This window comes from Oncorhynchus keta, chromosome 9, assembly GCF_023373465.1.
Source record: "Oncorhynchus keta strain PuntledgeMale-10-30-2019 chromosome 9, Oket_V2, whole genome shotgun sequence".
Lineage (NCBI taxonomy): Eukaryota > Metazoa > Chordata > Actinopteri > Salmoniformes > Salmonidae > Oncorhynchus > Oncorhynchus keta.
In genome coordinates this window covers 12,674,895-12,691,742 of record NC_068429.1, presented here as the reverse complement: position 1 = coordinate 12,691,742, position 16,848 = coordinate 12,674,895, and the positions used below count along the sequence as shown (strand labels likewise).

The following is a 16,848-nucleotide window of genomic DNA, read 5'->3' as shown; positions in this document are numbered from 1 at the left end:
CCCTAGAAACACAACCTTATGGAACAATCCTTGGATAGCTTTTTAGAATTCATCGATAAATTGGCCCACATGGAAAACTAAAGAAATAGAAACTGTAAATGACTTGGTAATAGGAAATACATTTATTTCCATGACAGCTTTAAAAAACAATTTTGGACTGACCAATGTAGGTATTTTCAAATACATCCAATTTAAAAGTGTTATATCACACAATGTTAATTTGAAACCTTTTGAACATCAGAGTAATCTTGAGGGAATCCTATTTGAGTCACCAAAGGATGTTCATATGATAGATAAACTATAGAAAACCTTGCAAAGAGCCTATACACATTTTTATTATTATTATTGGAACCAAGATTAAAAAATAATTGATATTGGCACAAGATGGAAGGAATGTTGAAACATAACTAATGAGATTACAGGTAACAAAAATGTACTCTTAATCCAGTATAAATTACTGTATAGAATTTATTATACAAGAGACAAAATTCACAAATTCTACAGCACAATTGCAGATTCATGTTTGAAGTGTAAAACATCTAATGACTCCATAATTCATGCCTTCTGGGAATTTTACAAAATTATAAAATAACAAATTCTAGGCGGAGTTTGAAAGATGGATGTCAGAAGTATTACAATGTAAATGTACTTTTAGTTTGTCTGTCTGTAAATTTCAAGATATGACATACTGTATGAGGGTGCAGTGAGATACCCAATGGGCTGGACAATACTCGTCTCATCAATTATCTTAAAAAACATATTCTCAATAACTGGAAATCAGCCAATCCTCCGTTGTTCACACAATGGAAAGGTCAAATGCTTTGTTATCAAGAAATTGAAAGAGCGTTGGCTACGGAGAGAAACAAAATGGTGCAGTTTGAGGTCATGTGGCAGAAGGTGATAAGGGTGCTGGGGATAGGGGTGGGGACTAGTGGGTCTGGGCAGATGTGATGTTTGCATGATGATGTCATTTGTATGTTTTGTATTATTTATAATATATAAAATCTTATATAAAAACAGGAATTTGGCACATACTTGCATAATAATTCCATATCTAAAGTCTGTAGTAATATTATAGCTCTCTCTTCCCCATTCAAACTTTCTTGGTTCATTATTTTGAAAGCATAGCCACGGGAAGTACGGCTGCTGAGGGTGCTGCAGCACCCCCTGAAAAAATGTGAATATAGGGCAAATATTGGTTTTGTTTAATCACAATCTCTCTCTCTCTCTCTCTCTCTCTCTCTCTCTCTCTCTCTCTCTCTCTCTCTCTCTCTCTCTCTCTCTCTCTCTCTCTCTCTCTCTCTCTCTCTCTCTCTCTCTCTCTCTCTCTCTCTCTCTCTCTCTCTCTCTCTCTCTCTCTCTCTCTCTCTCTCTCTCTCTCTCTCTCTCTCTCTCTCTCTCTCTCTCTCTCTCTCTCTCTCTCTCTCTCTCTCTCTCTCTCTCTCTCTCTGTGTGTGTTTAGCCTAGCATATCCTCGCTGCCACAGTCTGATAAGAGCTCGGTGGTCTTCAAACTGAGTTAAGCCGCAGCTCAGCAACGGAAGGCAAAATGACCACGTAGTCATGGTCCAGTGCTGTGGTCTAGCAGGCTGCTTCTGCTAGACTGATTGGTTGAGCCCGTCGTTGAGGGGTTTTGTGTCGTCTGCTCCACTCAATATATATTTTTTTGATGAGAGGACACTTCAATAAAAACACCAATGAGTGCTTAGCAACAGTGGTGGTGTTTGTTTTAGTTGCAGGTAAATTGGGATTGAAACGATGACATGTCAGATTTGAGAGAGATGGGTTGAGAAGAATATGGATTGAGAGGGTTTGAGACGAGAGAAATCTCGTTGGAAGTTGGAAGTAGAAAATGATCACACATATTTTTGTTTTTGTATCTAAATATGCTTAAATTCCCTTTTAGAATTCTGTATTTAGACATAACATTTTTTTATGACCTTTAACTCTGCTTCAGTGGGGAGTTTTCGTGTGACTTGATACTGTAGGAAAGAGAATGCCACAGGGGAAATCTGTACTTTTCTCAACTGAATAAGGGTCCTGCGGGTTGAATTGACATTGCTCTTGCACAGTATGTCTGCCAATGTCACAGAGGAAAAAATACCAGTTCCGTTAACAGTTTTTGTCGTTATGAGGGGCAGAAAGCTTAGGAATTCACTTTAAGATCCCGTGTATATATATATGGGTTGTAGCTAGTATAGGCCTCAACTTAGCAGACATGCAGAGTTAGAACACACAAATGGCTTTTTAGATTTAGCATGATTCACATGCTGTGAAGCTTATGTTTAGTAGAACCCCACCTCTCCCCACTGTTCTCTATGTTGATGGACGTGGTCTGTAGTTGCCTCAGACAGTGATGTGCTCCTATTGGTCTCCCAACGCCTGTAATCCAGCCATCTGGGAACCTTGGGATGTCCCTACCCTAACCCTAAAAATGAACCCCGATCCTTACCCTAACCTTAACCCGATCCTTAACTATTTTACATTTGGACTTCAATGGGGTGGGGACGTTCCCAAGGAACCCGGATAGCAAGGACCCCACGTCCTCTCCTCTGTTGTCACCCTTGTCCACCTCCACTCTCCTCCGGCCGCCCAACCACCACTTCCCAGATGCCCAGTTACCACGGCAACAGAGGCACGGAAGCGTGGAAGCAAACCCAGCAGTCCGGGTGTGATAGTGATTGTGGAAACACTAGACTGGGCTATAGCTATTTGCTTTACTCATTTCATACGTATATATTCTATTCTACTGTATTTTAGTCATTACCACGCCGTCATTCTTTTACTTTTAGATTTGTGTGTATTGTTGTGAATTGTTAGATACTACTGTATTGTTGTGAATTGTTAGATACGACTGCATTGTTGGGAATTGTTAGATACTACTGCATTGTTGTGAATTGTTAGATACTACTGCATTGTTGGGAATAGGCTGCCATTTGGGACGCATCCAATGCACTGCACAGGAAGTGGCCCTTTTTCTCTCTCTTTCTCTCTCCGTTGCTCAATTAAAGGCTGAGGTTGTTATCGGTGCGTACGGTAGTCATTAAGCAAAGTGCAAGAGCAGCTGACTGTCGGTGATGAAGTGATTGTTTTTTTACTCTGAGCTGTAGATGTGTATCAGGCAGTGCTGTATCTAAGCCGCATTCAGACAGTTAGCGAGGTTGTTCGTACCACTTGTTTAGGATGGTCACCTATTCTCTACCACTGCTACTTTATAATACAAATTCACAGATTGTGTTGATTCACCATGCTTAACAATTAGGTCGTCAAGGAGTGATATCGCCCGAGAGACTCTGTCTGTCTGTCTGTCTGTGTCTGTGTCTGTCTGTCTGTCTGTCTGTCTGTCTGTCTGTCTGTCTGTCTGTCTGTCTGTCTGTCTGTCTGTGTCTCTCGGTCTCCGTCTGTCTGTCTGTCTGTCTGTCTGTGTCTCTCGGTCTCCGTCTGTCTGTCTGTCTGTCTGTCTGTGTCTCTCGGTCTCCGTCTGTCTGTCTGTCTGTCTGTCTGTCTGTCTGTGTCTCTCGGTCTCCGTCCGTCCGTCTGTCTCGGTCTCTCTTTCTCCGTCCGTCTGTCTGTCTGTCTGTCTCGTTTCTCCGTCCGTCTGTCTGTCTGTCTGTCTGTGTCTCCGTCCGTCTGTCTGTCTGTCTGTCTGTCTCTCGGTCTCCGTCCGTCTGTCTGTCTGTCTGTCTGTGTCTCTCGGTCTCCGTCCGTCTGTCTGTCTGTCTGTCTGTGTCTCTCGGTCTCCGTCCGTCTGTCTGTCTGTCTGTCTGTCCGGTCTCCGTCCGTCCGTCTGTCTCGGTCTCTCTTTCTCCGTCCGTCTGTCTGTCTGTCTGTCTCCGTCCGTCTGTCTGTCTGTCTGTCTGTCTCGGTCTCTCTTTCTCCGTCCGTCTGTCTGTCTGTCTGTCTGTCTCGGTCTCTCTTTCTCCGTCCGTCTGTCTGTCTGTCTGTCTCGTCTCTCTTTCTCCGTCCGTCCGTCCGTCTGTCTGTCTGTCTGTCTGTCTGTCTGTCTGTCTGTCTGTCTGTCTGTACTCCAGGTAACTAGACTGTCTGGCTGTCTATGTTGAAACTGACAGTTTTATCTGAAAGATGTATGTCCATCTCTGTCTGTAGGACACAGCGGGTCAGGAGCGATACCGGACCATTACCACAGCATACTACAGAGGAGCTATGGGCTTCATCCTGATGTATGACATCACCAACGAGGAGTCCTTCGGTTGTGTGCAGGACTGGTGAGTCAACTATTTACTTCTGTCTGTTTTCTTCACCAGGTGTGTCATGGCAGTTGGATGTCTAACCCTTTGTGTCCGTAATAGGGTGTTGTTGTACATCCTTAATGTCAAATACAGTACACCCTGTTTAAAAGGCAAACAACGGAAGAAATTCCAATAAACGGTGTGATGAGTCATTGGTTAGCTTGGCTGAACATGGTTTCCACCTCAGTGGCCGAAGGCAACCGTTCTGTGCACTGAGGCTTAAGTGGAAACAATGGGAAGCAGTGCATGGCATGAAACTCCATATTCTTCCCTCACATTGGGACCCTGAAGCATAGTGTGGATCGATAGCTGCTACAGTCGCATAGTATAGTTCCGACAGCAGGGGAGATGTCCTTACAACACACAGTCTGTGTTTACAGAGAGAGAATAGTTACACAATGTGTGGTGAACACTGACTAAAGTAGAGTTGAATGGTTGAATATGCATTATAGCCTAACTCTTCTCAGTCGCACTTCAGTCAAACATTTTAGCTTATAAAGTCTTAATGGAGTCTTCAGAATGTCTTTAGAAGGCCTATATTATGGTTTCACAAATCATAAGCTAGTAAAAAGGTGGTTAGCTCATTTGCTTTGTCTTGGTTGAGAAGTTGGCATAGCTAGCTTTCTGGTAGCTATCTAGCTAGAACAGTAGGCTATGCTAAGCAGCTAATATTGGCTAGATAATTTGCTTATATTAGATAGTTCATTTGATGTAAGGTAATGTTATTTAGCTGTTATTCATTTTAAAATGGAACAACGCGATGTAAACCACAAACCACAACCCTCCAGCGTTAGCTAGTAGCCAACATAGCAAGCTCTCAACCAAGACAACCAGCTAACTATGTCAAACGTGTTAAATGTTCCATGAACAGCACTTCCGTTTTAACTAATTCAATATTATCTTAACACAACACAGAAGATGCATATGGTACTTCATGCAAGCTTACCCATAGGCCTATTTTATCACAACCGGTTATAGTTCCTCAGAGGTTACTACTGCACTGTAGGAAGACCAAGGGAAAGGTTTGCTCTTTCTCAATGGGTCTATATGCTTGCATCACTAAACTGGATGATATTTAAACAACAATAAAAAGGAAAAAGGGACAGAAAAGAAGCAAACGGCAGTCCAGAGGAGGGGCTTAATATTTAAATCTATTGATTGTAGCCCTCATCACATACACGCTGCTTCTTCAGTACAGGACTGAAATCTGAGACCGGTGTGAGACTTGAGGCTGAGGGGGTCCTAAAATGTACACCGTACTGTGGTCTAGTTTGGTCTAGAGCAGCACAGCTGCCTGTGGTCAGTTAATGGACCAACCTGTTACACTGAAAGCCAACTTATAGTCGAACTGAGTGAAACTTTATTTGGTGTGATTATAAACAGCTGATACAAGCATTATTAGATGCTTGATAGACACAATGCATATGAGAATGTATTAACCATTTATATTACTTATTATTATAAACTGTGTTTCCAGCCCTGAATGATGATTGGCTGACAGCCGTGGTATATCAAAGGCATGACGAAACATTTACTGTTACGTTGGTAACCAGTTTATAATAGCAATAAGGCACCTTGGGGGTTTGTGGTATATGGCCAATATACTACGACTAAGGGCTGTTTCAAGGCAATCTGCGATGCGCCGTGCATAAGAACAGCTATTAGCCGTGCTATATTGGCCACACCCGCTCAGTGCCTTATTGCTTAATTATATTATGATATATACTCCATGATTCATGAACAACAGTCTTTACATAGCAAGGCTAATGGACAAACTATGTCATAGTGTTTATTTGCAGTGCTCTAGGAAAGTATTCAGACCCCTTAACTTTTTCCACATTTTGTTAGGTTACAGCCTTATTCTAAAATATTTTCAAAAGTTTTCTTTCCTCATCAATCTACACACAATACCCCATAATGAAGATAGTTATTCAGACCCTTTACTCAGTACTTTGTTGAAGCACCTTTGGCAGCAGTTACAGCCTCAAGTCTTCTTGGTTATGACGCTACAAGCTTGGCACACCTGTTTCTTAAGTTCTTCTATGCAGATCCTGTCAAGCTCTGTCAGGTTGGATGGGGTGCGTCGCTGCACAGCTATTTTCAGGTCAAGGTTCTGGCTGGGACACTGAAGTTCATTCAGAGACTTGTCCCGAAGCCACTCCTGCATTGTGTTGGCTTAGGGTCGTTGTCCTGTTAGACGGTGAACCTTTGCCCCAGTCTGAGGTTTTGAGCATTCTGGAACAGGTTTTCATCAAGGATCTCTCTGTACTTTGCGCTGTTCATCTTTCCCTAGTTCCTGCCTAGTCTCCCAGTCCCTGCCACTGAAAAACATCTCCACAGCATGATGCTGCCACCACCATGCTTCACCGTAGGGATGGTGCCAGGTTTCCTCCAGAGGTGACGCTATGGCATTCAGGCCAAAGAGTTCAATATTGGTTTAATCAGACCAGTGAATATTGTGTCTCATGGTCTGAGAGTCTTTAGGTGCCTTTTGGCAAACACCAAGCGTGCTGTCATGTGCCTTTTACTGAGGAGTGGCATTCGTCTGGCCACTCTACCATAAATTCCTGATTGGTGGAGTGCTGCAGAGATGATTGTCCTGGAAGGTTTTCCAATCTCCACAGAGGAACTCTGGAGATCTGTCAGAGTGATCATTGGGTTCTTGGTAACTCCCTGACCAAAGCCTTTCTCCCCCCGATTGCTCAGTTTGGCTGGGTGGCCAGCTCTAGGAATAGTCTTGGGGGTTCCAAACTACCATTTAAGAATGAATGAGGCCAATGTGTTCTTGGGGACCTTCAATGCTGCAGACATTTTTTTGTACCCTTCCACAGATCTGTACCTCGACATAATCCTGTCTCGGAGCTCTACAGACAATTCCTTCGACCTCGTGGCTTGGTTTTTGCTCTGACATGCACAGTCAACTGTGGGACCTTATATAGACAGGTTTTTCCAAATCATGGCCAATCAATTTAATTTACCACAGGTGGACTCCAACCAAGTTGTAGAAACATCTCATGGATGATCAATTGAAACAGGATGCACCTGAGCTCAATTTCAAGTTTCATAGCAAAGGGTCTGAATACTTATGTAAATAAGTTATTTTTGTATTTTATTTCTTATAAATTTCCAAGCATTTCTAAAAAACAGTTTTCACTTTGTCATTATGGGGTATTGTGTGTAGATTGATGGGGGGGTTTAATACATTTTAGAATAAGGCTGTAACGTAACAAAATGTGGAAAAATTCAAGAGGTCTGAATACTATTCGAGAGCACTGTAGGTTCCTGGGGATCATACTGTGGATAAGTTGATGTACAGGACACAATCTAATCTGAGAGATTCTCTCCTCCACTTTGAGCCATTCAAAATGGGAATGGTCATTATGAGTACGTTCTGGAAGTTTAAGAATAATCCTGACTAATTAGTTCTGAGATGTCTGCAGTTTGTTTTTCATTATCTTGGGGGCGTATTGTACCAGGAAGAGCACACATCGTCGAAGTGGCACTGAACAAGAATCCCTGCCAATGCCACCAATGCATTCTTATCCAGATATTTAGAGGTTTTTTTGCCAGAAACCTAGTTTTATGTTTCACTTTGGAGAGAGTATTAACAGAGATATCTGATATCTCTTAACCGATATCTGATGTTTTCTTAACAGAGATATCTGATGTTTTCTTAACAGAGATTTCTGCACAATTCCCTCTGAATGCTGACTCCCAGAGGACAGAACTCTCATCCCCTTCCATTTTTTTTATTTTTATTTTTATTTCACCTTTATTTAACCAGGTAGGCTAGTTGAGAACAAGTTCTCATTTGCAACTGCGACCTGGCCAAGATAAAGCATAGCAGTGTGAACAGACAACACAGAGTTACACATGGAGTAAACAATTAGCAAGTCAATAACACAGTAGAAAAAAATGGGCAGTCTATATACAATTTAACCCTTGGGTGTAACCACGGTAACCATGTAGGGGTTATTAGCCGGGTCATTGGATTAAAAATGGGCACAGCTGAGATGCACTGACATGATGCCACATCCAGACCAGGGCCCTTATTCATAAAGTGTCTCAGAGTAGGAGCGCTGATCTAAGAACAGATCCCCTCTGACCATGTTATCTAATTTATTATAATCTAAAAAGGAAAACTGATCCTAGATCAGCAATCCTACTCTGAGACACTCAGGAAGACCCAAGTCTCTCCACTCCCAGAGGGATGTAGTGTAGAGTTTACACTAATAGTTTTGTATTTCCCCATAGTGCTCAATGACCAATCCAAGATGACTGGTTAGAAAATCCACTCACATGGTTTCCAAGGCTTGAACCAGGCCTAACCCCTGCTCAGCTACAGACAGCAGTATGAATAACAGTATGCTGAATGGTATTCAAAAGGGATACTCATGATTTGGTGCTAGGCTTAGTGGGGAGTGTGAGAGCAACGGAGAGAGGGAAGGAGGGAGATATAAGATGGGAGAGAGAGCGCGCTTGGGAAAAGCAAGATATTGAGAGAGAAAAGGAGAGAGTGTGCAGACGCATGAGAGATTTCACTCAACCATTTTGTAGGCTAATTCAACCTCAGTCATAGCCCACGTGCTAAGCTGGGTAGAAAATGCAAATGATTCACTGCTTTGCCTTATTAGTTGTCTCTTACTTGATGCTTTCAAATCTCTCCAACTGTAAGCCCTGAACTGTAATATGGCTAACGGTAGCCATTGAAGGGGTGAGGGGAGAGAATCCGACACAGCCTGACGTGAAGTTCTAAACCCCACTGTGACACAGCCTGACGTGAAGTTCTAAACCCCACTGTGACACAGCCTGACGTGAAGTTCTAAACCCCACTGTGACACAGCCTGTCATGTGAAGTTCTAAACCCCACTGTGACACAGCCTGACGTGAAGTTCTAAACCCCACTGTGACACAGCCTGTCATGTGAAGTTCTAAACCCAATTGTGACACAACTATTTCAGTACACCAAATCCACTGCCTCAGGAAGTACTTTTAAGAGAATCCTCCCTGAACTCCCTTCATAATGAGAGTTGGAGAACGGAGGCCTCTGAGTGGTCAACTGTCACACAAGAACACTTAATGCCAGCATCGTCGCCACGTAGTGATGACTCAATGTGGATGTCATATTAGATGCGTATAGAAGATAAATTCCCACTGTGTAGTGATATTGTGTTTTAAAGGGATAGTTCACTCAAATTACTAAATAACATGTCAAAATCATCTACATCTCAATGATGTCATCTATAAGAGACATCATCACACAATCAATATTGGATACTTTAGGATAATTTGGACATGCTAATATCAGTATCATTGACTTGCAGGGCCGGCTCCAGGCATAAGCGACATTTTACATTTACATTTAAGTCATTTAGCAGACGCTCTTATCCAGAGCGACTTACAAATTGGTGCATTCACCTTATGACATCCAGTGGAACAGCCACTTTACAATAGTGCATCTAAATCTTTTAGGGGGGGGGGGGTGAGAAGGATTACTTATCCTATCCTAGGTATTCCTTAAAGAGGTGGGGTTTCAGGTGTCTCCGGAAGGTGGTGATTGACTCCGCTGTCCTGGCGTCGTGAGGGAGTTTGTTCCACCATTGGGGGCCAGAGCAGCGAACAGTTTTGACTGGGCTGAGCGGGAACTGTACTTCCTCAGTGGTAGGGAGGCGAGCAGGCCAGAGGTGGATGAACGCAGTGCCCTTGTTTGGGTGTAGGGCCTGATCAGAGCCTGGAGGTACTGAGGTGCCGTTCCCCTCACAGCTCCGGAGGCAAGCACCATGGTCTTGTAGCGGATGCGAGCTTCAACTGGAAGCCAGTGGAGAGAGCGGAGGAGCGGGGTGACGTGAGAGAACTTGGGAAGGTTGAACACCAGACGGTCGCTTTGGGCCCCAGGCCACTAGGGGGCCCGACAAGTAGAATAATAATTTCAGTAACTCAGTCGGTGTCTCAACTTACTGTTGAGAAATAGTGTAGTAGAAAGAATATATGAGGTGGATGTTTGAAATTTGGTTGTGCATCAGCAGTTTTTCTCTTGATCTATCAGTCACTGACAGGTACTCAATTAGCAATGTCAGCTAACATTTTTTGATTGGTAAGTTAGTCTAGCTGGTTATCTAAACTTGTAGTGATCATAGCCCAATACCGCCCAGGGACCCCCATTGACTTTGTTAGTCACTCTCACTCAGATATCATTAGCATGGCATAAAACATGGTAAAAGGTGTCTTGCTTAGGACCCTGTCATGCCAAATAGTGTCCCCATTCCAAAAAGTCCCCCCCACACCCCCTCTACCCCGTGCGTCACAATGGGATTCAATGAGTTCTAGCTTCTGTTGCTAGCGCTGTTGCAAGAACTTGCAAAATTCTTACCAGATTACGTAATGAACCAAAGCGTCCATTGCTATGCTGGTTGCTTGGCTCTATTTTTCCTCATAGCGGTCGCGAAGGAAGGGGGACGCGGGCAGTTCTAGTTCTATTTCACCTCATAAGCGCTCACTCAGTCCGCGCAAAATTATTACCTCAGAATTGCTCTCCAAGGATGGTGTTTTTGACAGTGACAACCTGCTGACCATCTGCTGCCTCAGAGGACAAAAACAAAATGTAAAGAGAACACTCTTTCTTCACCATATAAGAAAATATTGTTAAATAGGAAGAAATAATTTAAACTGTTTTTAGATTAACGCTGCTAGCTACTCTACTTATTTACCTCAGCCTGCCTAGTCAGCTAGCCAGTTACAGTAGCTGGCTAGGTAGCCAGCTAGCTAGCCAGATAGTTTTATTTAGCTAACGTTAGCTACTATTGTGACTGTTATTGTAGCTTTGTGTTTGAATGTAGCTTGCACTTCAATGGCATCCCTCGAGGAGATTTTCATTTATCTTTCCAACCAGGCAAAGTACTATGAAGGCACCCCTGATTTCGACAAGAGGTGCAACATTTAGAGAAATTCACAATTCAGGGTAACGTTAAGCAGTTAACTTCTATTAGATAACTGGATGGATTTAGCTACAGTATGTACAACCATTTTTCAACAACTATTTTCCATCTAGCTAGTTAGTTATCTACATGTTGCTAGTTATACATGTCTGTCATATTGAGGTATCTAGCTATAAGTTAACCCTGATCAATCAAATGGATAGGTGTAGCAATTATGGTCATTCCAAATTCCCTTAACTAGGTGGCTTCGCTAGACAGAGCGAGAAAGGTAGGAAGAGAGTGGAAGACAGACAGAAAGAGTGAAACAAAAACCGAAAGACAGCCGTACAAATGTACTTAGACTTGAGTATTTCAACAACTCTTCCAACTTGTTAGGCAATTATATGTACCTATGGGGGAAGGATGGCAAGCTACACAGTAGGGGGATTTTTACTAAGGAGGAGAAGGAGGCTGTGCTGACCCAGATGCATGCTGGCCCTTTCAGAGTGCAGCGCACAATTGCCAAAATCAACCTACACTTCTTCTGATGGGGAATTGTCAAGGACGTGGACAGATGGGCAAGTGAAATAACCTTTTGTTTATCGATCGTATTCTATTATATCTGAAATTATTAGGATTTCAATGAATGTCATATCAGAGAGCACACAATGTTTCAATTGGTCCCTTTTAGCTTCAAGGTCAGAACCCTTTCTAGCCTGCCAGAAATGTGAGAAGACAGAGTTTGTGGTGCCAGAGTTGAAGCCCATAAAAGTTGTTTCACCATGGCACATGAACGGTAAGTATCCCAATTGAAATGTTGCCTTGATAAGTTGTTATGTAATGCTTGCTTCATTTGATCAGAGCAGAGTTCAATATTATTGAATGTGTGTTTTCAGTATCCTTACAAATGTGAAAATATGCATACTGTATGATACAGATACAGGTAAGAATAAAGTCATCTTCTCACTAACACTTTAAATGTTAGGGGTGGACCTCATCGGACCCTTCACAAAATCCAGGAATGGCAACAGCTGGTGTCTGATGGTGACTGATCACTTTACCAAGTGCCTGAAGGCAATACCCATTAAGGTCAGTAAAGGAAGAGCTTAACTCTAAATTCCCTTCTGTAACTTATCAAAAAGGGCACTTGGAACCAAAAATGTATTTTCGTTTTGTGTGATACCCATCAAGGACGAGACTGGTGAGGCCACCTCCAAGGCGATGGTGGATATCTTCAACACCAACGCTTCTCCTGAGGTCATCTTGAGTGACCGAGGTCATGAACACTGGAACAAGGTACGGATGTTATAGGTTATATTCCGTCACCAATGGTTTGTTCTATTTTTATTTTTTTTACAATTTGTTTTTGTTTTTCCATGGTACATAATCAGACATATTTCAATATTTTACATTGTCAATAGATATCGCTTTCCTACCCCCTCCTCCAGGTTTGGTGATTGGACCAACCAGACCCTCAAAACTGCCATGGGCAAGTCCCTCGATTGGTACCAGGAAGGTTGGGAGAACAACCTGATGGTAATTCTCTTTCCACACAACAGCAGCATCCAGGCCTCCACAGAGTATGGATGTGAGCCGCAGGTGTTGACTGAGGGAAACAATACAATTGTATATACAATTATTGTATATATTGTAGTCTTTCAAATTTGTTATTGACTTAGTGTTGTTGTTTGTCTATTGCTATTGTTGTATAACGTACTGTCGTGGAATAGCTAATCAAAGGGAAGAGAAACTGCAGATTCTTTCAAACACTTTATCAGAAGATTTGCAAAAATGGAGAATCAACTACCCACACAACAGTGCATAGTTGAAAAACTCCACGAACCGTGACAGTTCAATGCTTTATAGAGAAAATACATACAACCCCTTTCTGTATATGTGGCAGTCAGCAGATAGTGTGTAAAAGGTAATGCATTGTCTGTGTAAACTCAAGATAGCACAAACCGTCTAACTGCATTCTAACGTCTAACTGCATTCAACAACACTATATTGTACTCTTTTCTGCAAGGTTCCATACATGTGACTTTCTGTTGATAGTAAACCCACAGGATTTCACATGCTGTGGTTGCACCCAAACATCTCTTAGCTGTAAGCCTAGTCTTATGACTATGTCACACCAAGACACGTTTGTATCAGGTTAGAAAAAACACTAGCATATAACAAGAGACTGTTCTTTAAGCAGTAAAACATAGCATGACTAATTATGTAATTTTCCACAACATTTCCTCCCTTTTGAGACTAAGTCTCAACATAATAGAACATTACTTACCAGAATTTTCATTAAACAAGCATTAACATGAGGGAAAAGAAAATAGTTTCTTACATTACAATTGTAAATGACCTCCAATGTCATTGAGTTTCAACCCTTCATATAGTGCAAACATCAGTACATACTTTATCACCACACACAAGGCAATAATTTCGTTGAGACTGTCCATATTGCCACATGGTCACCATGACGGTAGGCCCTTATCTCTACCTTGGGAGCACCGTTTACATAACCCCCGCAGTGAGCATGGCCTATGGACATGCTGCACCATTAACTCAATATTTTTACCTCTGTGTTATGGATTATCATAGTCTTCATCAGACATGTAATCAGGAATAGGAAATAAATCAGGTAAATAGGGTTCTGAGGCATCTCCTTCAGCGGTCAGAAATGGCATGGCAAGAATAGTCTCCATGACTTTGCTGTACAATTTCTTAACACATAATCAGAATTATTGTTAAAAAAAAGGACTAAGCCATAAATTAACCAATGAAATATTGTAGCTCCCATAACACCAATTAATGACTGAACCCATCCAAATGGATTCCAGTCACCGCTGAGCTCTTTCAGATGTTCAACTACAATAGTAAAGTTACCCTCACCCTGGGGTAGGAATGTACAGCAATGGTCACCTATCATTTGGCACACTCTTATGCAAACATTCTGTCCCCGTATGTACTTAGCCTCCGGCTACAAATACATTTTGCACGATGAATCATTCTATCTAATTCATAACACATTAGTCCCTACTGCTAGTCCATTTACATAGTTATAAACATACTAAAACATAATCAAGTAATTTGTACTGTATCATCCAGAAAGCCATATGTATTGATGTCCTTTAACATTAGAATTCTAATAACACGGTAAAATAAAAACCATACTATCAATGTTATTGAACCTAAATTTAGTGCGCCACGTTGAGTCTATTACTCAAATTCAAGACCATCAACTTGGCACACACCAATACAGTTAGAATATACATTTAAAAACGGGATCATATATAGACAGTTTGTACTACTTATTACCAGTATTATTTTTTTATTATTACAGCCCCCGTTTATCCCTGTCTTGCACTGTTGTGAGTGACATGTTAATGACAGATCGGTATCTCAATGCATTCTTAGTCTAAATAACTATACATTTAGCATGGTGTAAATCTCCTCAATCAACCTGATACCCCAAAATAACAATTTTAGACAAGTTAATAATATTAATCCGAAGTTATTATGAAGTTATTACGACGTTATTACTTCGGACCAATATTATTAATACAAATCTCTAAAACAAATGTCAAAGAGAATTACAACACATTCTGTTGAAACAATTTTTCCAAATTGGTTATACTCCCCTTGTCACACTGTCAACCTCATCGCAGAATCATAGGTTCAGGAAATGATCCAGATCATCCAACAGAACAAACAACGCAACAATACACTCCTTCATATATCACTCAATACATACCTTCATATCACTCAAGGTGTGTAAACTTCAATCCAAAAACCTCAAGACTGGTAATTCCCCCATTTTGACACATGATTGACATTGTGACTGTGTAAAAAACAACAACACTACAGGTTAAGAATTAAAACAAAAAAATGTAAATAACAAAATCGAATTAGAATCACTACCCATAATAACTCCATAAAGAAAAAAAATTATACCCACAACCTGATTCAAGGAATAGAAAAATAGACTAGAAACAATTCTGTCCTTCTCGTGGTTCGATTTCACACGTATAACTATTAACTATAAACTTCTCTGTAATTATCAGTATTATAAATTACCTTCAATTCAAAATGACAAATTACCTTAAATCATCAACCAACCATCTCTCGGCTTTCCAGTGAGGGTGATCAAACCACACTAGAAAGTCAGGACAGAGGTCAGAGGTCATTCAAACCCTTCAAATATGTGTTTCTTTCTGTATTAGATTAATTATTTAAAAACAGTCATACATGTCATACATTTCATATTCAAGGGTACAGTTTCTTCAGTACATTCCTTATCAAAAGAGTACACATGTTCAAAATATAACTTCAGAAAATTCAATTTGTGTACCTCTTTCAAGTAATCCTTCTCACCCCCCTAAAAGATTTACATGCACTATTGTAAAGTGGCTGTTCCACTGGATGTCATAAGGTGAATGCACCAATTTGTAAGTCGCTCTGGATAAGAGCGTCTGCTAAATGACTTAAATGTAAATGTAAATGTAATACCTCGGCTCTAACCCGACTCTAACTCGGCTCTAATTCACTGGTGTTACCTAAACTACAAAACTCAGCAACAATAACCAGAAACTGTCAAAGAACGTTTACGATTGAACTACTCAGACCTCTGCTTCAAATGTCCCACTGCGCCCGTTACAGCCTGATATAGCCCAGCGAGCACGACTCGCTTTCACCCGTGGACTACAACATGGCATTATTTGAGACTATCCAAAAACCACTAAACATATTTCCATTCACATTATTAGAAGGCATTGTTTACATTTCAGTTTATCCAAACAACATTACTCTATATTTTAAGACCAAACTCTATAGGATATTCTCTTTCTGCTTCACACTTATTAAATGTATATTAACATGTAATGCGCCAAATACACAAAATACATCAGCCAATTAATTAGGGAAAAGATACATTTTGATGTTAATTAAAATGTTCACAATACTTGAACCTCTTTCTGCCCACAACTTCGATTCAGTCAGTAACATGGACCCAATGCTATTGAAATGACCAGTAAATCCTGCAAATAACCCAATTATAATGGTTTGTTGTCTTAACATCTGGAACACAATAACAACACAATTACCAGAAAATAGCCTTAAAGTTCATCCACGTGTTTCTTTGCAAAGATTTCCCATGCGCAAAGGGGATTTAGCAGTCAACGAGTTGAATCGACATTCATTGATTTGGAAACAGATCTGGCAAGGTCAATAAAAGCAGATAATATTTTTCCTTGCGACATAATAAAATTCCTTCAATATATCACATTTACTCTGCAATGATTTTAAATTTTATGGAAACCATATTTTGGTTTCTTACGTCATTACAAGTTGTCTACATTCAGTATTAATTCTCCCTAACTCTTACTGAGGAAAAAAATTAATTTTCAAGCCTTATGTTTTCAAGCCTTATATTATTTTACCCCCTTTTCTCCCCAATTTCGTGGTTATCCAATTGTTTTAGTAGCTACTATATTGTCTCATCGCTACAACTCCCGTACGGGCTCTGGAGAGATGCGAAAGCCATGCCTCCTCCGAAACACAACCCAACCAAGCCGCACTGCTTCTTAACACAGCGCGCATCCAACCCGAAAGCCAGCCACACCAATGTGTCGGAGGAAACACCGTGCACCTGGCGACCTGGTTAGCGTGCACTGCGCCCGGACCGCCATA

General features: G+C 41.2%; 1 protein-coding gene across 2 annotated transcripts in view; it reads left to right on the top strand.

Annotated features, from left to right (window-relative positions):
- Positions 1-16,848, top strand: part of LOC118374479 (ras-related protein Rab-3C-like) — a 59,281-nt gene that overhangs the window by 24,266 nt on the left and 18,167 nt on the right. For both annotated transcript variants that reach the window (XM_035760901.2, XM_035760900.2), the window contains exon 3: positions 4,107-4,225. In XM_035760901.2, coding sequence (XP_035616794.1) covers positions 4,107-4,225 — 119 coding nt within the window. The remainder of the gene's footprint in view (positions 1-4,106; positions 4,226-16,848) is intronic.